At 49.3% G+C, this 23129-nt stretch overlaps 1 protein-coding gene across 1 annotated transcript; it reads right to left on the bottom strand.

Moving 5' to 3' along the window:
• Positions 1 to 1143: 1143 nt before the first annotated feature.
• On the bottom strand, positions 1144 to 17544 carry SESN2 (sestrin 2). The gene is made up of 10 exons (XM_027059917.2): positions 17410 to 17544; positions 11112 to 11177; positions 9312 to 9509; positions 8552 to 8734; positions 8225 to 8437; positions 7530 to 7680; positions 6888 to 7006; positions 6334 to 6524; positions 3226 to 3370; positions 1144 to 2648 (listed from the first exon to the last, which is right to left on the bottom strand). The coding sequence occupies exons 1-10, from the start codon at positions 17503 to 17505 to the stop codon at positions 2562 to 2564; spliced, it is 1449 nt and encodes a 482-aa protein (XP_026915718.1). The 5' UTR covers positions 17506 to 17544; the 3' UTR covers positions 1144 to 2561.
• Between the last annotated feature and the right edge of the window lie 5585 nt (positions 17545 to 23129).

The raw sequence follows: 23129 nt of genomic DNA, 5'->3' as shown, positions 1-23129 counted from the left end.
GAGGACACCCAGTTTTCATTTTATGACAGCAGTGTTTAGAGGAAGTGGGAGGCCAACAGAAGAGGTGTTAGTTCTTAGTCATGATGTGCTCTCCCTGATAAGCTTACTAGAGTTCCTGGTGCCCAGAGAAGCTAAGAAGCACGACCAAGATCACACAGCGACTAAACGGCCCGGGCACAATGTGGAGGTCACATCTAACTAACATCTGTTTCTGTCTCCTTGGTGCTGAAGTGAGGAGAAGCAGATAAACATACGGTTGGGCAGGGGACAAGGGGTCCCCAGAGATGCTCACACAACCTCCCTCTTGCTACAGTGGGGAGACCCAGAGTGGGAAAAGCAGCAAGGTGAAATGCTGAGGCCTTAGGGTCGACCAGACTCTGGCTGGAATCCTAGATCCACTATTGACTACCTATGTGGTAGGTACACTTTACCTCTGGGTCTAAATTTTCTCGCGGATTCAGAAAAATGGCCTCCAAGTCCAGGCCAGGGTTAGTGAGAAAAATAACATGGCCATTATTATTCCACAATGCCAGGCCAGCCACAGATGGGAGGCAGGGCTGGGCACCCAAGGGACAGAACAGACTTTTAATGCCAACCACCCCCAACCCTGCAGTCACTGGGCACAAGTGCCGGGCAGCGTAGGGATGAGCAGGTCAGTCCCATGATGCAATCACAGCTCCCTGCTTATGCTGAGATGAACCATGACCCTTGGAAATAGCAAAACAGCCCATTAACAAGAAGTACAAAACAAAACCTCGGTGAACTTTTATTTCTCAGCATACAGAACTGGTAGCAAAGCCAAAGATTTCTGCATTTGAACGCTAGATACCCCTCCCGACCCACCCAGGGGACATTTACAGAGTCATGACGTCCCTTCTAGAAGCCGAACCCCAATGCTGGGGCCTCTTCCCTCCTGCTCAGCTTCATTGCACAGAGGGCCTGAGGCCTGAAGGGGGTGCCAGCCGCTTCCCCATGCCTGCACGGGTGTGAAATGTGGCACGCTGAATGGGCTCCTCTTCTGTCCCTCTTCAGAGAGGAGGGTCAGAAGCAGCAGCATCATGACCCTTGCCTTTCTTCAGTCACCAAACTGGTCAGAGAGCAGGCACATCGTGCCAGAAGAAAGGCAAAGGACGTCATAATTCACAGCTTATTTGCTACAGAAAGTGCCTGGGATCGGTCCTTGGCTGCTTCTGCCTCCGAGCAATCCACGTAAATCGAGGAGGGGACAGAAACTGGGATGGGGGGTGGGGTGGGGGGGGAGGTGTCCTTGGAAGGTGGCCAGGAGAGACTGACTGCCAGGGCGGGGCGTCCCTAGAGGCCTTTGAGATTCTGCAAGATTTGCAGTTCGCTGCTGGCAGGTTGGCCTGAGAAGCCCAGAGGAGACTCAGACATCACATACAGTCTCAGCCTTCAGTCTGCAACTGCGACTGTAAAAACGGAGGTCAAAGATGTTTGGCAACATAGTCCTGGTCACCTGACCAGTTTGGGCAGGACCCAAACAAGACCCTGGGGTCTCCTGACTCTCCCCCTGAGCCCATTCCTCCTAAGCCACCTAGGAAGGCTCACTTGTTGGGAAATGTCTGTGGCACAGCCGTGGGAGATAGGAGAGTGGGGTGCTGGCCTCTGTAGGGCAGGTACAGTCCCGGGCAGAACAGATTTCTCCTTGTCCTTCTCCTCAGGCATTGACTGTGGCTAGAGAAGTGAGGCCCCCAAGAACCTCACCCATAAAGAACCAAAAATACAGAGAATTTATAATACTCCCTCCTCTTCAGAAGTCAGAGGGACCCACAGACACCCCAAGCTCTCTAGAGACAATCTACTTTTTTGACGTGCTTGATCTCTCTTCTGGGGCCTCACACCATCAGGCATGGGAAAAAAAAGAGTCAGAGGGTGAAGGAAGTCAAAGGTGCTAAACTAGGATCAGGGCAACTAGGGAACAGGGGGCCTTCAGGCTGCCCAACAGAACAGGCTTCTGGGGAGCCGAACACACAGACCAGCTGTGACACTGACTTTCACATTGATGGGTGAATGGCAGGTGGGAGGTAATGAAATCTGGGAGTGAGGGAGGAGGAGGAGGAGAAAGGGCACAACTGCTTGGAGTGTCAGTCCCTGCAGGTGTCCGCCCCTCTCCTTCAGGGGCAGGCAGGGACCTCCCAGTCCAGGAATGCCACAGTACTTGTGATGCCTGCGGCCCAGCCTGCTGGCACACGAGTCTGAGCTCAGCTCATTTCCTTCCGGTGCCCTCCGCCTCTGGGGTTAGGGGCAGGAAGAGGGGCATGGTCCCTTGCGATCTGCTAGTCCTCCTCTTCCAGCTCCCGAGGGCAGAGCTGAGATCTCTGCAGAGATCTCTGCTGAGGTCAATGCAATGATCCTGTCCGTTCTGGTAAGAAAAAAGGAGGGTACGGCTCAGGGGCTACAAGTCACACTCAAGCCCACCTCCAGAGTAGGGGAGGGGGGGCTGGGACAGAAAAGGATCGGGGTCTGTCTCCAGAAAGAGAAGTCCTTGCAGGGAGGAGGATGCCCCCAGGGTCAGCTGCTCCGGGCCCAGATCCTGCTCGCAGTCAGGTCATGTAGCGGGTGATGGCACGGAGGGCGTAGAGAAGGGCAGCCTGCATGCGGGCCTCCAGGAGCAGCAAGTTCACGTGGACCTGGGGCACAGACAAGGGCTTGTTGGCAACTGGTGTCACTCCTCTCCATCCCCATCCCCCCCAAACTGCCACTTCCCCTGACCAGTCACCACTCACCTCATCCATCTCTCCCATAAAGACGCCCTGACCCTTCCGAAGGCTCAGAGCAGTTGGGGACAATGACTGCTGAAGAATTTCTAGCACATTTATCCTTATCCCCACTGATCTCTCTATCCTCCAAAGCTAAAAACAAGCGCCACCCCCGGGCATTCGTTTTCTCGTTTCATCCCCCCCCCCCCCCACCACCACCAGCGACCTTGAAATGTGGGCACATTTGCTCTCACTGTAAAGAGAACAAGCTCAGAGGGGCAAAGTGACTTGCCCAAGGTCACAATGCTGAGTGACAATGTTAGGATTTGAACCTAGGTCCTCCTGGCTGCCACTGAGGACCCCGTGAAGCACGTTCCTATTTTATAGGTGAGTAAATGTGAAAATCACACACTAGAGTAGGACTTGAACCCAGGTGTCCCAACTGGCAGAAGACTCCATCTGGGATACCTCGCTGGGTGCTGACTCCCCCTTCCCCCGTGGGCTGTACCTTCTCTGAGTGGCGGAAGTGCCTCCAGAAGAGGTTGTACATTCTTCGGGTGGTCTTCTCTGGGTAGCAGGCCACCGTCTTGATATAGACCTTGAGGTTCCGTTCCAGGAGCTGGTTCACCTCCCCGTAGTCATAGTCATCATATCTGGATGGAAAGACCCCAACAGCATCACCCATCCTCTGCTCCCAGAAGTTGACTCTTGTCCCCTAACCCCACCCTTCAGAAGGAGGAACAGCGTGTGGCCAAGAAAAGGCAGAATGTAGGAAGCGGGTAGAAGTTTGGTTCCTCTTAGAAAAGTAGCTGATGTCCCACATCACAGGCCACTGCTAGACTGGCAGGGGACCTCTCCAAAGATTGCAGAGAATTAGCCATGAGCTGCATGAACATGTGCTCACGGAATCCTCAAAACTACTACATATGCTGTCTACAGAACTATTACATATAATACGCCAGATTCATCAGCTCCATTTTACAGCTGAAATGGAGATTCAGGCAAGTGAAGTCACTTGTCCTGGGAATGGAATTCAAACCCATCTCTGCCTGGCTCCAAGGTCACTATGGTAAAGGCCATGGAAGAAGGGGCAGGAGGCCTGTACAAATATTTTCCCTGGAGAAGGAAGAGGCAAAGCGAAAAAGAAATGGTATTCTTTTTTACAGATGGGCAAACTAAGCCTGGAGAAGCCGATCAACGTGTTCAAAGTCAAAGAGCAAGTTGGTGACCTGTCTAGAAGCCACTTTGTCACTCCCTAGTCCAGGGAGCCAGTTAGTCATCACAGACTGGTGTGGATGGGGAAGACTGGTTGAGAACCGGAGGACAGACTCAGTAGACAAAGGTATAGGAGCAAGGACCCTGTTGGAGAATGGGGGAGCCCGGATGTGGGAGCTGGACAGGAATTAGTCTGTGCCACACTCAAAGATGTCTGTCTCAGGGCACCTGGGTGGCTCAGTCGGTTAAGCGGCCGACTTCGGCTCAGGTCATGATCTCACTGTCCATGAGTTCGAGCCCTGCATCGGGCTCTGTGCTGACAGCTCAGAGCCTGAAGCCTGTTTCAGATTCTGTGTCTCCCTCTCTCTCTGACCCTCCCCTGTTCATGCTCACTCTCTGTCTCAAAAATAAATAAATGTTAAAAAAAAATTTTTTTTTTTAAAAAGAAAAAAAAAAAGATGTCTGTCTCTCCTCTACCTCCCCTGAACTGGAAGTCTGTCAATGACCGGCAAGAGGATGCCCAATTAAGTACAACTCAATCCACTCAATCAAATATGATTTAAACTAGCAACATGCATTTTCTACAGGGAACACGTGCCTTTTTAAAAATTTGGGGATTTTTTTTTGGTTGTTGATGTGATGCTTGGAATAAACCATTAAATGAGAAAAGCAAGATCATGTGTTCACTAAAATATGCACACATTTGATTGAGTAAAATCAGTGAAGTGAGTAGGAAGAAAATCTTATGTTTGTAGAATGATATGTTTTGGTTATTTGTGGGTGGGAAGACAGAAAAGAAATACTTGACAATAATAAGAGCAGGTGGGATCGTGGATGATCTTTATTTTCTCCTTTTTGTTATCTCTGTTTTCTAAATTTACTCTAAATCCAGTTGTTTCTCCTTATAAACATCAAACACATATTTGAAAAAATATAATAACCATTATAATTCCAATTACACAAAAGCAACTATATTAGAAAGAAGAAAAACAATGGAGAAAGAATGTCACAGGATGTGAATGTGGGTTGTGGAGTAGTTGAATTTGGGGAAATTGGTTTTTTTCCCTTAATTCTTTGAATTTCCCACAATGTTATCAGAGTGAGATTAAAAAAAAAATGGGGGGCACCTGGGTGGCTCAGTCAGTTAAGCGTCAGACTTCAGCTCAAGTCATGATCTTGTGATTTATGGGTTTGAGCCCCCATGAGGCTCTTTCTTGTCTGCCTCTTTCTCTGCCCCTCCCCTGCTCACTCTCTCAAAAATAAATACACATTAAAAAAAAATTGATCTGTGTATATCCTTGACAGGTAATTTCATACCTACGGCTCACCCGCAAGGACTTAGGTATAAGGCTAGTCAGTGCACGTGGTATTTGCAATAGTGAAAAACTGTAACCTATCTACACATCCAACAATAGGGAAATGATTGAATTATGCTACATCCATAACAAAATACCATGCAGTGGTGAAAAAGTATAAATAAAAGACCCATTCATACTGACAAGGAAGGCAGTTAACAATAAATTACTGAGTGAAAAAATATCAAGCATGATTCTATCAATTAAAAAAAAAATCTACTTTTAATCAGAGGGGCGCATGAGTGGCTCAGTCAGTTAGGCATCTGACTCTGGATTTCGGCTCAGGTCATGATCTCATGGTTCGTGAGTCTGAGCCCCACATTGGGCTCTACACTGACAGTGCAGAGCCTACTTGGAATTCTCTCCCTCTCCCTCTCTCTGCCCCTCCGGTGCTCTCTCTCTCTTTCTCTCTCCCCCAAAATAAACAAACTTAAATTTTTTTTCTTAATCAGAAAATACTTAGGTAACAAGATGAAATGTAATTAATCACATACTATGCAGAGACAACCATTATTAATTAACATTTTAGTGTATAACCTTCCACACACTTCCCATGCATGCACATATTTTTAGTAAAAAAAAAAAAAAGAGGGGGCACAAAAAGATTCTGGTTGGTAACCAGCTTTCTCTTTTCTCAATACATTTTGAATAATTTCCCATAGCAATATAAAGAGACCATTATAATTTGTAATACCTGCATACTTTTTCACTGGGTGGATATAACGTTATTTAGAGTCCCATACTGATGGGCATTTATGTTGTCCTTATTTATTGCTAAGAGAAGAACTCCTACTTGGAATGGAAATACACACACTGTCTCTATATCTCCATAGTTATCTCTAGGGGGTGGGATTAAAGAGTTTTGTTTATAAGGTTCAAACAGTGAGCATACTATCTTTTATAATCAGCAATGAAATAAATTTGCTTTGAAAAAATAGTATAGGCAGGAAGAAGGGAAAAGAAACAAAGAGAAAAGAAAACAGCTGTGAGCTCAGATTGAGGATTTGTAGTGCACATAGGCCTGGATGAGGGAATATATTGCTCACCTGATACCAAAGACACAGTGGATGTAATTCCAGATGGCCCTCCGGAGCATGGAGGTGTCTACTCCACTGTGCATGGCAATGGTGTTGTAGGTGAGGCTATAAGCTGCCTGGAACTTCTCATCCAACAGCTGCCCACCCTCAGGGTAGAGCCGTTGGATCAGTGAATAGCCATGGTCTTCCCAGGTATAATCCTGAGAAACATGGGAAGGGGTCAGTGAGTAGAATCTTTGGGGCCCAAGGCTGGCCATAGGGGCCCCATTTGCTGGAGCACAACTTCACTCTCTATAATGTCTCCTTCCCACCCCACAAATCTAACCTGCTGCTTGGTCTGGGCCTAAGAAGCCAAGGAAGATGCACCTTGGTGATGACCTTCTCCCTAGGATCAGGATCCCCTGAGCTTAGGGCGCAGACATGTCCTGTCATGATCTAGGGTCTCCCATTTCCCTCATCAAATCTTGAAGGAGCAGGTGCCCGACTCTCTAAGCACTCACACCATCTACCCCTTGCTTATTTGTAAATCCAGAGCAATGCCAAGAATAGTTTGGAGAGCCTACCTGGGCACGGAAGGTGGGGGGTGCCTGAGCCCCTCGCCGGGTAAAGTCCTCATATCCAAAAGTGGGGTCCTCCACAAAGCACAGCATGTCTGGGTGTGGAGAGGGCTCCAGGATGTCAGCTAAGTACGTCAGAAAGAGGTCAAAGTGAGGCCCAGGCACGGAGTACGGGGGCATCTACTGATTCATCAGTAGGTGGCCGGTGAATGCAGAGTGGAGGGCCAGAGAAAGCCCCTCGCTACGGCAGGAGGTGAGTCAGGCCCAGGGACCTGGGGGATAAGGCCCCCAGTAAGAATACTAGCGATCCTGACAACAGTAGTTATTTGTGGAGCCACTCACTCTGTGCTAAGAGCTTTGCTTCTGTTGTCCCATTTACCCTACAAACCAATCCTTCGCATGGGAGGAGACTGAGGCCCTGAGACAGGAAGTGTGACTTCTCAGTGGTCACACTGCCAGAAGGGCTGACAGGTCACGATTCAAACCCAGGTCTGACCCTAAAGTCCACTCTCAGAACCTCTTCTTAGAAGGAGTGGTTGAGATGTGGCCTCCAAACACAAGAGGTGCTATGCAGAGTTGCCTACTCCCCAGGAGAGATGGTGTCAGAAGGGGGCAGCTCCTGGGACCTGGAGGCCTATGGTCCTCTACCTGAGGGAGCCACCAGAAGGCTCTCTGACTTCTCCAGCTCAAAGCGGCTCTCCATCTCCTCCTGGGATGCTCCCTCATCCCGTAACAGGCTCTCCTGCAGCTGCCTCATGCGCTCCATCAACGCTTCCACGTCTCGGGCAGCCTCGAAGCCCTGGAGGAGGGACCCAGTGGTGACCATTTACTCCCCGGCCCCAGGAAACTCCACACCCCTTTCCCACAAGCCAGGCCTTCCTGAGTGATGGCGAAGGCCTCCTGCGGCGGCTGCGGTGCTGGGCAGCTCGCATGCTCTGTGCTTCCCAAAGTGAAGTTTAAGAAGCTACAGGACAGACATGTCTTCTCTGAGCATCAACTGCCCTCACAGGAAAGGGATGGTTAAAGTATCTGTAATTTCATATTAAAACACACAAGGCCCCCTTCTAAATAAGAAGCAAGCTTTGTATTTGTAAAGTGCTAACACCCGGGAGGCTTTAAGTCTGTGAGGCTGCATGCTGAGAGACCCCACACGGTTGTTTCATTTAATCCTCACAACTGCCATGAAGTAGAGATCTTTAGCCCCGTGTCACAGATGAGAAAATGGGAGTTTCAAAGTCAACTAAATTTTCTGAGGCCTCTCGGTGTGAGATAGGGAAGTGGTGGCTTCCATCCAAGGACCATGCCAGCTTCCTCTCCCAGCAAGACCCAGCCGCACGACTTACCCCAGAGTTGTTCATTGGGTCCCTGCTGGGGGGGCTGCTCTGCTCACTGGGGGGTGAAGGTGCCTGGGGGGCAGGGCTGCCCTCTGGGTCCCCCTCAGGGAGGATGCCGCAGCCAAACACAAAGGAGGCCAGCGAGTGGCAGTGGGTGAGCAGGACCAGGGCCTGGATGAGCTCCGCCAGAGACCAGCTGTGCTCGCCTGTCTTCAGCAAGGCCTGGAGAGGAAAGGAGGCCAGACTTGCTCAGTGCCTGACCCCGGGCTGACTGCCTGACATGTCCCGGCCCAGCCCCCGTGCTCCCTCTGGGACCTGCCTCTCTGCCCACCGCACCTGGATGTGCTCCTTGGTGATGAGCCACGGCCGGTGTGCCAGCAACTTGTTGATCTCGCTGAGCTTGCGCAGCTTCTCGGGGGCATGATGGAGACCGAGCAGCCACTCAGGGTCACCACCAGTCTGCAGAAACTCAGCCATGTGGGACCCCACCAGGTAGGAACACTGGTGGCGGGCGGCAGCCTATGGAGGGGGTGGACAGAACCTTGCTTGTGGATGGAGACATCACAGGCCTCACTGTTGCCTGAGAGGCGGGAAACTTAGGTTCTAACCACAGTTCCACTAGTTTGCTGTCCTACCTTAGGCAGGTCACCTGACTCCTTTGTGCCTCAGTTTGCTAGTTCGTAAAGCAGGCACTAAAAATGCCTCTCTTCGGGGCACCTGGGTGGCTTAGTTGGTTGAGCATCCAACTTTGGCTCAGGTCACGATCTCACGGCTTGTGGGCTCGAGCCCCGCACTGTTGGTGCGGAACCTACTTAGGATTCTCGCTCTCTCCTCTGTCTCTCAGACCCTGCCCCACTCGTGCTTTCTCTCTCTTTCAAAATAAATGAATAAAAAAAAATAAATAAATAAATAAAAATGCCTGTCTTCAAAATCCAAAATTTTGTGGATAATCAGATAAAACTAGGGCTTTCCTCTGCTCAGGGCTGCCTCTCTCCTGTCCCATGAAATGAGTTCAGGAAGCACCCATCAAAGAAATCGAAAGACCAAGTCCCCCCACGTGGCCACCCGTACAAGAGTTGGGCTCAGACAGGCTCACCATGATGGCAATGTAGTGGCGCCACGAGCTGGCCAGGGGCCCATCTGTGTGCAGCAGGAGGTAGTGTAGACGCCAAAAGCTGCTAAGGTAGTCAGGGTGCAGGCCCATCACCACCGCCAGGTTGTCCACTCGCCCCAAGGACATCAATGCCTCCAGCCTCAGATGTTGCTCCAGGCTCTCTGCTCCCTCCCGAAGGACCTGCCAAGCAAAGGTGACCTGAGGGTGGGTTCCCCTCCTGCCCTCAACACCGAAGAGACCCAACACATTCACTGCGTTGGGACTGAGAAAACTAAAAATGACCACCATGTCCAAAAAAAGGAACACAGGGGAGGAAGAGATAATTCACTAAGTGATTTCCTTTCTCAAGGTTACAGATCTAGTAAATGACAGAACGTGGACTGAAATCCAGATTAGCAACAAAACCTATTTCTTTTCTCAGGACTGGTTATTGGGGCACCTGGCTGGCTCAGTCGGGGGGAGAGTGCAGCTCTTGGGGTTGGGGTTCAAGCCCCACGTGGAGTGTAGAGATTACTTACGTAAATAAAACTTAAAAAAATGAAAGAGGACTGGTTATTTACAGATGAAAAAAGAAAACACAAGAACAATACTTGAGTTTAAAATTCTGGGCTAGACATAAATAATCAGCAGGTGGCTGTTTGCTTTCCATTTACAAAGGGTGGAGAGGGAAGGGGGGGTGGTTAGATATTTGCCAGCTTAGGAAAGCAAAGAGGACGACAAAAGAAAACATTTGTTTTGTTCACCGAAGACCAAAGAAATAGGAGGAAACTTATTTTTACATTTTGCTGTGCAAGTGTTTTGAGGATAACCCCACTGCCACCAGCAGCCCCACACCAGAATGTCAGCTACAAGATGGCAAGGATTTTTGTCTGTCTTGGCCTCTGCTGTACCCTCAGCACCTACAACAGGGTCTGACATTTAGTCATTCAATAGACATCTGTTAAATAAATGAATGAATGAGGAGCACCTGGGTGGGTCAGTCAGTTAAGTGTCCAACTCTTGGTTTCGGCTCAGGTCATAATCTCAGGGTCTGTGAATTTGAGACCCTCGTCTGGCCCTGCACTGGCAGTGTGGATGGAACCTGCTTGGATCCTCTCTCTGCTCCCCACCTGCTCGCGCACCTGCTCTCTTTCTCAATATAAATAAATCAGTTTTTAAAAATAAAAAAAATTAATGAGCGATCTGACTCTGTGGATTAAAGAAGTCTCTGTTGTAGTAAGTGAAAAAAATAAGGAACGTGACAATAACCTTGCCCCCACACCAAAGGATGTAAAGTATGACCTTGGTTCTATATGGAAAAAAAAAAGGCCCAGAAAACAGTGATAAATGGTTAAGTAACAGTGATTATCTCTTTGGGAGATGGGATTACGGGAGACCAAAGCTTTCTGAAACATAAAAAGGCTTTCTATAAGGAACAAAATAATACTTTTGAAGTTGAAAAAAAAGTAATATATGTATAGTCAAGGAAGAGCAGTTAGCATAGACAGTTCTAGCTTCTTACGGCAAAAAGTCCTTTTTCTGGGAATCAAAAGTTTATTACCTAGCAGTGTCATTATCACTTTATCTCTTTGAGCCTGTTTCTTCCTAGCAACATGGGGTTGTGATATGCATGCTCCATAGAGTTCTTTGTGGGTTAAATGAGTCAGGAACCTGAAAGGGTAGTTTCAAAGCTGCTATTTCAAGAGCCGGGCAAAGATACCCCCCTACTCCCCACCCCCACACACAAGGTCCCATGTCCATTCTTCCCAGGGATCAAGAATTCCTAACCCCTTCCAAACTTACCTCCTCCACTGGGATGAAGGCGCTGGGCCCTCGGGGACCTCGCCGAGTCCGACTTCCCCTCTGCTCCTAGAAGGAAATACATCATGGCTGTTGGAGGTAAAAGAGAGGACTAGGAGCATAGTTCACTCTCCATCTTTTTCTTCCTACCCAAGAAGCCACACTGAGCTTTTCAAACCACCCTTTTGGTGCACCCTACACAGAGGACTCAGGTGGGAGATGCACACCTGTTGGCAGGTGGAGAAAGGGTAAGCAAAAAAGAGGGCTCGCCCTACAGGGTGACTTCTTCAGGAACTGGGCAGGGACCCAGGAGCCCCAGTATTGGGTGGGAGGTGCGTGGGGAATGGAGATATATAGCTACCATGGTGCACATCTCTAGGAGGCCACCTTTTTAGCAGCCTTGGAGATTCCATACAAGAAACCCCCTCATTTGCATCCTGAAGCCGGATTACCAAGTACCTTAGATTCCCTATGATGCAGACTCAGTTATTCTCAAATGCTCCCTTCTCATCCTTCCCACCATCACCACTTCATAGACTACAACCATCCCTTGTCTGGATCACCACCCACAGCCTCGCCGATGGTCTCCCTGCCTCTGTGGCCCTGCCCTCTCCTACCCATCCTCTACCAAATTAACAAAGGGAACGAATAAAGAAAACATTTTCCCTGAACTATACCTCTGGAACTAGGAGCACATTGAACGAGTCCACGACATGGTGGTTTCCAGGAGGGCGAACCTTCCGCAGCCAAAGGAAATTTTCCTAAGTGCAAATCTCATCAGCTGGCTTAAAACCCTGACTCCAGCTCCCATTAGCCTTCCAGATAAATTAGTGGTTTAGGTCCCCTGCTCTCCCACTGGTCACTCCTTTTGCACAACTAAGAGTCTTCCAGGTCTGGGAACCTTCTGATGACCCTTATCTGTGACCCCACCATTCCTAGTTCTTTTGGTTCTGAAACCATTGTCTTCTAATTGTCTGATTCAGGTCTCCCTGATACCAGATCACATTCTGCGGAAGGCAGGGCCAGGTCATTCATACTAATCTGTGAAGGAAGAAAACAGAGAAAGCAGAGAGGCATGGAGGGAATCCAGGCAGGGCATAGAAAGCTGACGGTAGCAGCTATTCTGACCTCATGTACTGGAGACTCTTTAGAAACCATAGGAGTCATATACTCACTAAATCTGCTCCTAGTCTGAGAGGTGGGGTTCAGAGAGGATGTTTTATTTACTCATTTGTTTTGATAACTGGGAGGGAGGCTCTTCTCGGTACCGGCCTTGGAAACAGTTTACCCAAACCAGAGTCATGCCCTCACTGGACAGAGAGGGCGTCCCCCTAACTCTCCCTCCTCATTGGAAACCGGACTTAATATCAATCCCCAGGTGTCCAGGGAGTAAAGATTATAATTGAAACTTCCTCCTCAGATGGTCAAAAGCCTCTTGAGGGAAGCAGAACTCTGGGGCTCTGAAAGCCCACACAGAAAGAACAGTGGGATCTGGAAGTCCCAGGTCTGAGTACCAGTTCTGTTACTAACTTGCTGTGTGACTCTGAGAAGGTGACTTAGACTCTCTGGGCCTTAATCTTGGACAAAAAAGGTAGTTGGGCTAATGTCTAGGGGCCCTTTCAGCCCACACTTCTGGGAGATACCAGGCGAGGCTGGTCCAAGTCCAGTACAGAAAATTACCACAATCTCCAAGTACTCACTTTTAATCTCCCTCCTCCCTCACCAAAGGAAAAAAGCCTAACAGCTAGGTCTAGGAGATAAGGACTGCTGACTCCACAATCTGGGCCTCCCCCTCAGGGGACCAGAGGGCAGATAGAAAACCATAGGTGGGGGGACCTGGAGGGCTTCCCCCCGCCTCCCCTGGGGAGGAACAGCCTTAGGAACCCTTTCTCTCTCTAAAATCTGCCCCAGGAGCTGTCAAGGGAAGGAACTGATACCTTTAGGTGATAGGTCTGGACCCACCAATATTTTCATTCCTAATTATGATGATGGTGACACCATGATGATAATTATAGAGTACAGTTAAACGATAGGGGCTCTTGACCCAAACTGCCTGGGATCATATGACAACTCCACCACCTATTATCTATCTGCTAGCAGTGTGAGCCTCAGTTTCCTCACCAAATAATGGAGATAATAGTACCCACTTTCACTGGGTAGTCATGAGGATTTAATGAGATAATACCTCTACAGCCCTTACCCCTTACCTCAGGAAGTACCTCTATGGCACTAAACACTTAATAAAAGTCAGCTACCGTTAATCTCATTGTAATTTCAAGCAAGGGCTTCTCAACCCAAGCAGTATAAAATCCCGTTTAAAAAGATGCCAATGTCAAGGTCCCACCTCCGATTCTAATTTAATTGGGTGGGGCCCAGCATAATTTACAGCTGGGGTGGAAGGCCATTGGTTCACACCATTTATTGATCATTTTCTCAAGTATAAGGCACTGTGCTAAATGCTTTCCAGGTGGAATCAGAGTTAATCTGTTCACTCGACAAATATTTCTGATGACTACAATGCAGGCAACAAGAGAACAGGGGTGAAAAGACAGTCTCAGCCTTCACAGAATTCATGATCTAAAGGAGAATGACAAACAGTGAACAGGCTTTCAAATCGCAGATTATACAAAGTAAATGAAAAAGATCAATGAGGGAGTGTATGATGGGGTGGGAGTATGCAATATATTAGTTTAAGGAGACAGGGAGAGCTACTGAAGAGGGAACCTTTGAGTTGCTATCTAAATATCAAATATCTAAATGAGTTGATGAGAAGGCAGCAGGGCCCATAAAGATCTAGGGGATCAGCATTCCAGCCAAAGGGAACAGAAAATACAAAGTCCTGAAGGCAAGACCAAGTAGATTCCAGTCCAGAGCTCCAATACCCTGAAAGTTTCTCTGACCTTGATACCCAGAACTTCAGGGGAAGCAGACAGGGCAGGGTCCTCCTGCCAAGAGATGATGCCTCCAAATCAGCCCTCCCCTATTTCCTGGGGTAGGAAATCAATAAGGATGGTAGTAACAACATTGATTACCATCAGCTAAGCATTTTACATGCATTTAGGGTAGGATCTACTACTACTCTGAGGGTTCGCATTTTACAGACACGGAATAAGGCTCAGAGAGGTCAAGTCAGGGTTTGCACCCGGGGTTCACCAGAAGCTTCTCCTCCCTGCCCACATTCCGAGGGATCCACTTTTCCCAGTCACAGCACCTGTCATATTGTGTTGTTTCTTACTTTGAGGGCACACACTAGATCCGGCTCCCTGTTACCCCAGTGACACTGAAGTCCCTCTGGGTGGCCCCTGAACAGGCATGCAAATTGTGAAGAGGATCACCCCGTCCAGCTCAATGCCTGGCTCCTAATTTAAGCACTCACTGAATGTTAATTTTTATAGTAGCTCAGGCATTTGCACACAGGTACTATATAATCTTCATCAGTTTTGTGGGTGGAGGTCTCTACGTTGCCCACAAAGAAAGATCAAGGTTCCAAAGGTTAAGCACCGGCTGACGAGTGGCCAGCCTAGGATGTGTGCTCAGTTCACTTTGGCTTCTAAGGGTTCTGTCCATCACCCACATCAGCCTCTTGGAGTAGGCCCAGCCTTATTCTTGGTCTTCTATCCAGAGCCTGCAACCCCCAGGACTCAGCTACAGATACCTATGAAGTCACTCTACCAGCTGGGAAGGGAAGAGATTCGCCCCCCAACAACACCCCATGGGCAGCTGCCTGCAGAACTCGGATCCTTGTCTGGGTTTACACATGGGAGGGAGACCAAGAGCTCAAGCAGCTTCTTCCCTCCAGCCTTGGAAGGAGGCTGGTGTGAGTGGCGCCATGGGCTGGGCACTAGGCTAAGTGCTTTATACATCTGGTCTGGCTGATTTCTCACAACTACCCTGAGGGAAATAGGTCTTATTATTCCTTCTTCAGAGACAGCTCATTGAGGCTCTTTTGGAATCCTGTTCCAGACGGGCTCAGATCTGGCTTCAAAGCATGCACAGCTCTCAAGTGTCAGCTGAGCCAACAAGGGGCCAAGAGTTACAAGCGCTTCTCAGGTGCTAAGAACAGTGCTAGGGATGTGACCTCAGAGTGTCTCTAGTCCAGCAAAGTTGACACACAAAACGCCCGATTACAGGACTGTTACATTATGGATAGCATTAAAGCTCCAACAACAGAGAAGCAGGCCTGAAGGAGGGCATGCAGAAGGGACTTATGGGGGGTGGGGGGAGGGAAAGCTTCCCAGAGGAAGTGATGTTTGAGGAAGTGATTCTAGAGCCCAAGAGGGCTCTGAAAACACACTACCAGTCCTAGAGTGAAGTCCTAGAGTCTGTAGACCTTGACCCCTTTAGGTTAAGGGCATGTGGTGAAAAGACGAGAGTCGAGGGGACTGTACATGTGGGTCTTCCCTTGGGCCCAGGGCACCAGGCTCTGTAAGTCCAGCCGCCCTGCTGTCTTCTAAGGATTCTGCTTAAAGTAGACATCTTCTCAAGGTCTTCTTTTCTTGAGAGAGAGAAAAAAAGTGTGTGGAAAGCGTTCAGATATCAACATCTTTCTCCTGCTGCTGACAGTGGCTTCCATCTAAAGGCCACTCCCTCAGAGCCTGCCCAGACCACCCGAGGCACTCTCTTCTCCCCAGGCCACTTCCCAGGCACTCAGAGAGGGATGGGCCAGCTCTCACCTCAGGCAGGAGGGACAGGTTCAGGCACCCCATTGTGACACACTCTGGGGAAAGGGAAATGACCACATTCTAACAATACCAAGCATATCTGACTCAGTTCCAGGCACTGTGCTTCAGCCTTTGCTTGTATTCTGTCATTTCTCCCAACAATCCTCAGGGATACTATCAAATTTCCATGGGAAGAAGTGGCAGATCAGAGTTGTGATCACTTGGCTATGGTCACACAGCCAGCAATGGGAACGCTGGGACTGGAACCCAGCACCCCTCTAGTGGCTAGATGCTCTCAATAATAACAAGAAATCCAGCTCCCACCCTCCAAGAAAGAAATGGACCGAGGGTAAAGTAACTTGGCCAAAGCCACTCAGCAGAGAAGTGACAGGCGTGCGTTTCATTCCTCCACATTGGGGCTCCTAAACTCTGGTGGGGAAGGATAAACAAGCCCACAGAAGACCCAGGACGCAAACCATCCACTGCTGGAGGTGGGACCCCTAGAAACCATGCTGCTCAGAGAAGGGCAACGATTTCTCCAGGGTCACACAGGACTGGCACTTGTCAAGACTCCCAGCCCCAGCAATACACTTGCACCACACTCCAGGCCTGGAAATAAAAACAAGCAAAACTATGTAGTGGCAAGCACACTAGGGAATCCTAGAGGCACCCAGGCCAAAGAATGAGCTACTTGGTGGCGGTGAGTGAAGGGAAGTCTCTCCGTAGCCCTTCCTGGGCCTCAATTTCCTCATCCTGGAAAATGGGGCTACAGTGTAGCTCATATTTTGCTAGTTTAGTCCTGAGGACTCGGAGAAAAGGCAAAACCTGGAGACCAGAATCTAGTAGGGGTTTAAGAAATGATTAGATGTCCATTGTCGTCGGGGGTGGTGGTGATGGGTGTGGGGAGGGAGCAGGAGGTGTGTCAGGTTAGGCCCAGGCTATTCCTAGCTTCGCCGCAAAGAGTCCCGGCCAAGCAAACTTCTGGGACCCGAGACCAGTCAGCAGGGCGCAGGCTAATCGCCGCCCGCCTTCGGGAGCCGCGTCCAGGATTTCTCCCCTTCTCCCCCAGCTTTGGCCGCCGCCGCCGCGTACCCGGCAGCTGGCCAAGGCCCTGGAGCGCCCGCTCTCCCCCGCTTCCTATCGGGGGTGCAGGTGTGGGCGGGGGACGAGGTCCACCTCCGTTGGCAAGTCCCAGGTGCCCCAATCCCCGACTGGGAGACTGGCACTGGGACGTATCCTAGAAAGAGTCCTCCGCCCGCCAGCCCCAGCCCAGAGGAAGGGAATCTGCGGAAGGGGGCGGGGAGGAGGAGTGGTCGGTCGAGCCGCGGCTGCCGGGATTTGCCTGGACTTGAAGATTCTCCCGTCGAGAGCCCAAACCCGAGATAACCTCGAGAAGGCTCCCCTCTCATTGGCCAGGAGTCCTAGGGAGCCAGGGAAGGTTCCACAACCCGGGGGGAGGGAGCGGAGGGGGCCGAGACTGCCAGTTGATGCAACCCCATTCCTAGGTTACGCGTCTCCACTCCCCCTCCCCGAGCCGGGGCGGGGGGAGGGGGCAAGCACAGACTCAGCCCGGGACAGCCCGAAGCCCGGCCGCGGCTCGGGGCTCAAGGGAAGAGTGGCGTCGCTCGAGCGCTGCTTACCTCTCCGGCCCCGGGGCCGCCGCCGCCGCCGCCGCCCGGGGAGAATGGCAGGTAGCCCTTCAGCTGCGCGCCGCACTCGGAGTCTGCAACGATCATGCTGTGTGCCAGGATCCGGCCACGGCTCGCCGGCGACCGGTGCACCCGAGGGGGTTTTGTACAGACGCACGCAGGAAGCTGGGACTGGGGGCCGCTGGGGAGGTTCTAGAGCTCCGGGATGTCTCTCGGGGTTCCAGAACGCTCCGAAAGCCCAGAATCAGGGAACAGCCGCTGCTCCGCTGGACTCTCGCCCCGGCCGGCTTCAGGAGCGGTGAATGGCCTCAGGAACCTGGGATTGGCAGCGGCCCAGGGGTTTTTACGGCCCGGAGTACCTCGGAAGTCCGCAGTGGCCACGGCTGCTCGCCAGCACAGCGCTCCTCAGCATCCCCGCCGCGGAACTGCCAGCGCTCGCCGGGCTCTGCTACCAGCAGCGCCGCTCAGCCCGCTGCGGTCCTCGGGGGAGGGCGGGGACACAAAAGCCCGCGCCGCGGCCAATCAGATGCCTGTTTCCCGGGGAGGCGGGGACGACACCTCCCCTTGGAGCCTACTGCTCGGCCAATCGGCACCGGGAAGCGCCGGGGAACTCTGGGAGCTGTAGTCAACCCGGGATGAATGCTGCAAACTTTCGCAAAAGGGTTTAATCAGATCGTTGGCAATTTCAGACGAGAGTGACTGCCAAGAGAGTCATTAGAGCTGTGTGATGAAACGGGACTTCACCGGGCTGGGCCGGAGTCGGGTGTGAAGTCCCTCCCAAGTATGTTCCTTAGTTTTTCAGTTCCTGCAGGGACTGGTTACGTTTAGGAGAGGTGGTGCTAATTACAGAGCCAAACCCCAAATCTTTGGAGATTAGAACAGAGCCCTGTCCCCCTGGCCTCCGGGAGAGCTCCACCGTAAAATGTACCAGGCACGGGAATGCATCGTATTTGTGGGGTCCCTGGAAAAGCCTTCATTCATTGAAAGGTCCTTGGTAACCTCATGTCTAACCTCAGTCCCTATTGCTGCAGTTTCCTCTCTTCTGCTTCCTCGGGGCCTCCAGTCCTGTCTTCCATTCCGGCCACTCCCTTCCTAGAAACTTTGAGGTAAGGTGTTCTACTGGGTCTCTTCTCACATCTCTCTCTCTGGCCACTCCTTCTCTGACTCCTCTTTTTCCTTCCACCCCCTGGAACGTGGGTGTTCCCCGGTTTCTGTTTTTATCCCTCCTCTCTCCAGACACACTCTTTCTGATCTCATCCATTTCCTGGACTGCAATGCTCCATTTGGGAATAAGTTGCTTCTACCAGCACTTCAGCACCTCAAAGGTGAATTCATCTCCTGTTCCTTCCCACAGCCTCTTCCTTGACAGTTTTTCTTTAGAACTCCATTTTTTGTTTCCATCTTGAAGTCATTGTTTACTCTGGATAGAGAATCCTGGCAGGAGCAGGAGCGAGGGTGGACTAGATGACCTCCAAGGTCCCCTCTGAGACCTTATGAGAGTAGGCTTACCACTCCAAGGATGACTCTCTAATTTGGTCTCCTGCCTCCAGCCTCTTGGAAGAAGGAAATGAATTTCACCCTCTGCTGAGCAACCAAGGAGGCACTTGGACCGGGGCTCTATTATAACACTTACCCCACTCTACCTTGTATTGTAATTTTCTGTGTACGTGTCTTTTTATTAATGTTTATTTATTTTTGAGACAGAGAAAGAGGAGAGGGTCAGGCAGAGATAGAGGAAGAGAGAGAATCCCAAGCAGGCTCCACGCTGTCAGTGAAGAGCCCCATGAAGGACTCCAACTCACGAACCCTGAGATCATGATCTGAGCTGAAATCTAGAGATGGAGGTTTAAGGACTGAGCCACCCAGGCACCACTACATGCATGTCTTATCTGACCTTTTTGATTATAAACTCTTTGAGGGCAGGGCCCATGTCTTGAAATCTTTGTCTCTGCCTTGTGCCACCTGTCCTGCCAATAATATGCCCTTGGTGACTGAATCTTTCTTTGAATTGAATTCCCCTGTAAATTCCCATATGTCAGATTCAGTTTCATTTTTATTTTTTTAATGTTTGTTTGTTTATTTATTTTGAGAGAGAGAGAGAGAGAGAGAGAGAGAGAGGCAGAGAGAGAGGGAGAGAAAGAATCCCAAGCAGGCTTCACGCTCAGCTTGCGGAGCCCAATGCAGAGTTCGATCTCACAAACCATGAGATCATGACCTGCCCCAAATCAAGAGTCCTGCACTCAACCAACTGAGCCACCCAGGTGCCCCTCAGCTTTCATTTTTAAAATCTACTCTGTAGTTAGTGTCAGTGTTTAGATAAAAAAATGTTACTGGTATGTCATCAACTAAGAATAAAGGTCAAACCTCTAGACTGACAGTATCTGCCAAGATCTGCCTCATTCTACCTTTCCAGTCTTATCACCTACCACATCCATGTTTCTTGTTTGGCCTTCAAACCTTTCTTCCAGTGGTTCTGTCTGCAAATCTCTGCCCACTGAAATCCTACCCAACATGCAATGCTTTCATGCGTGTTTGTGGCCTGAATGAAGCCTTCAAAAATGCCACTTCCTACAGAAAGGGTTGCTTTTTCAGCTCAGCTGAAAATAATCTCTTCCACTCCTCCACTCCTCAACACATTGTTTCTACCTCTTTATACCACTGATCTTTAAATGTGATGCAGCCTTGTTATCATCTCTGCTTATCTTACCCATTCCTTTCAGCTAACAATGGAATATGTGATTGATCACTTCTGCAAAGTGAGGAAACTTGAGCTCAGAAGGTAAAATTTCATGTCAAGGTCATACAGTATCTTCTTTTGACTGCACCAGGCTGTCGAAGAGCTCCTTTGAGGCAGTGTCTAATTGCCTTTGTATCCCCCACCAACATGTAGTAGGTCCTCAGCAAACATTTTTGAATCAATAAATATGAGTTACCCTCCTCTGTAAAATAATCCCTTAGGATCTTCAAGGAAACGACTAAATTATTCGCAAGGCTTCACTTGCAAAGTTAGTAATTTTGTGAAAAGAAAAAGCAAAAGATACAAATATTCTCAATTTGATGAGCTTTTGTGACTCAGTCTCTGAGGAAGGAAAGCTGAGGAGAGACACAGCTACTGCCATTTACTGAGCTCAAACAATAGTCCAGGATATGTCTATTATTTCATGTAACTCTGACTACAACCTGGTGAGGTATGGATTATGCCCCCATTTGGCAGATGAGGTAACTGAGGGTCAAGAGGTTTGTTGGCCAAGATAGCTTAGTAATGTGTTGAGTAAGGATTTCAAACCCAGGCAGGAATGACTCCAAAGCAGAAACTACATACACCATGGATGAGAGAAGGACATGAATTGTAAGAAGCAGTCTGGCATAAGGAAGTAATGCGTAGAGTAGAATTATAATATATTAATTGGGAGTGAGGAATATAATTGTCAAGTGGCCTGTAATTGGTGGGCCAGCACATCCCTCTTTATAGGACAGTCTCCGTGAAAAGCCAAGTTGTCATTTGAAGATGGCTAGGGCAGTTGAAGTCCAAGCAAAAGAAACCAGTGAAAGATGAATTGTTGAACCAGCTCCACTCAGCTCAAACCTGCTGGTCAGGGCTCCCACTTCTTCCCTCTCTCGTTTATTTAGTAAATATTTATTAACCATTTAGTGTGTACCAAGCACTATCCTGGGCTCTGAAAAATCCAGCAGTGAAGCTTCTTGCCCAGCACGGCATGGCCTGGTGACACAGGCTGGGCTTATTCCTCCCCACCCCCACACCTTGTATTTTCGGTTCGGTAAAGATCTCCACCTCCTGTTGCCATACTCACTCGACTCTTGCATCATCTATGTTGAGGCCACTGATTGGCCAAAGCTTTTTTAATTCTTCAATCACATTCCAGCCCTGAAGATACATCTAGATTGGATTTGAAATGTTTTTGAGGTTTCTTTAGCTTCAGACCCTCTCACAGATTTTAACCCTAATGGGATTCTCTTCTGTTCTGTATTCATTCTTTCTGAATTAATTTTCTAATCCCAAATTCTGGAATCACTCTGCTATAATAACCTTGTACCCTGACCATTATCTGGGGCTGTGATTTATCACCCCAGAGGTACTTTTCTGTGCTCTTTTTATTATTTTCATGCACACCCCCTCCCAGCTCAGAATACAATTCCTGCCTTGGGGGAGCTTTTAGGGAAGAAACCTAACTCTAACCGATTTGATAAAACCAAAAGCAGACCCACCCTCCAAGGCTTATTCACACATTCGTCCATTTAATTACTCATTAAGTAGGTGCTTAATGAGTGCTAGGTGCTAGGTGCCCAGGAAGAACCTTCTGGCTCACAGGTCGTGAGCTGCCAAGCCTTACAGCAAAATTGAAGTTGTGCCCTGGAGTTGTGCTTTAGGGGTAGGACAACCATAGACTCTAAGAAACAAAGCCAACTATCTCCTAAGACCACTGCCCAGGAGTCAGGCACCTGGATGCTAGCTTTTAGCCATGTGACCCAAAGTGATTTTTTTTTTTTTTTAGCTTTTAGGTTTTGTTTCTTTATCTGTAAAACAAAGGAACTGAAATGAGCTCTAAACCTTCAGAGCCGCCGTATGGGATTTGGGCAAGGCGTATAATTCAGTTTCGTCAATTGTATACTGCGGACAGAAACGTCCAGGTTTCAAAAGCCTCACCCCTCTTAGTAAATAAAATACAAAAACTGACCAGCTGGGTTCTTTTGGATAATTCATTAAGAATTTCAGTTTGGTTTTGTCGGCTGAGCGAGCCCTCAGCGCCCCCTGCAGGCAAGACTCTGCTACAGTTCAGAAAGGACGGAGGGAAGAAAGGGTGGATTGAGGGCCACCTCTAAACCATTTTGAGTTTACAGGATTGTCCAGTCCCATGTCACCGCCTGAAGGTCCCGAAAAGAGTCCAGGCAACAGCTAAAGATTGTGTGGTTGCTGAGGATTCTCCGATGCCAGCATGGACCATACTCCCAAAGACTCCCTACCTGAATGTACTTCCCCCTGTTTTGGCTTACTCTCATCTTACAGACAGGAAGCCTGCGGGCCCACAGAAAGTTGGTCACAGAGCAGAGACTACAACCTTAGTTCAGGCCCCCACTGCAGGGTCACTTGCATCATTGTAGGCTGCCCCGGGAGCCTCACATTTCCAGGAAAACAACTGGCTTTTCTCTGTTCTCTTTCCCCTCCCTCTCTCCACTCCTAGAAGCTCTACACATCCCATTGTCCATTTTCAGTCACCCCGAGGCCTGTGCTTGGAGTAATGTTTCCAGCATCTTGCCACCATCCCGTCCCATCTCTTCCTACTGAAAGAGTCTGTACCCATTCCGTCCCCAAAATAAGTTGGACGTGGACTCAGGATATCGGAGTTCAAGTTTCCAGTTCTAACCCTTTCCAGCTGTGTGAACCTAGGCAAGTCACGTCACTTCTCTGAAACTCAGTTTCCTGCTGTGTAAAATGGGGCAATCAAGTTTACCTCCACAGGGGCTACTGTGGGGACGTGAGCTAATGCATACAAATTCCTTAACAAGCCTTGATGCGGACCAAGCGCTCAACAAACTGTAATTATTATTTATTTTGTTACTGTTCTTATTTTAACATATCTGACCCTGTGACTGACAGACGGTGTTCAAGAAAGGAGGTTTAACCATTAACATTTAGAATTTTGGAGCACGGAGACTGGCACTTAGCAGGTTAGTATCATTGCTTTTTTGAC

Source organism: Acinonyx jubatus, chromosome C1 (assembly GCF_027475565.1).
Source record: "Acinonyx jubatus isolate Ajub_Pintada_27869175 chromosome C1, VMU_Ajub_asm_v1.0, whole genome shotgun sequence".
NCBI classification, from domain to species: Eukaryota; Metazoa; Chordata; class Mammalia; order Carnivora; family Felidae; genus Acinonyx; species Acinonyx jubatus.
The sequence above is the reverse complement of the archived record's forward strand: the minus strand, read 5'-3'. Positions and strand labels throughout refer to the sequence as shown.

What these genes read in the sequence shown, in the direction of transcription:
- SESN2 (XM_027059917.2), bottom strand. Translation starts at nt 17,505, where the DNA reads ATGATCGTTGCAGACTCCGAGTGCGGCGCGCAGCTGAAGGGCTACCTG. An exon ending in CCTTCTGGTGGCTCCCTCAG is followed by an intron (nt 7,007 to 7,529) that starts GTAGAGGACCAT and finishes TGACGTACTTAG; the next exon opens with CTGACATCCTGGAGCCCTCT. An exon ending in ACTTCCGCCACTCAGAGAAG is followed by an intron (nt 2,649 to 3,225) that starts GTACAGCCCACG and finishes TCTGTGCCCCAG; the next exon opens with GTCCACGTGAACTTGCTGCT.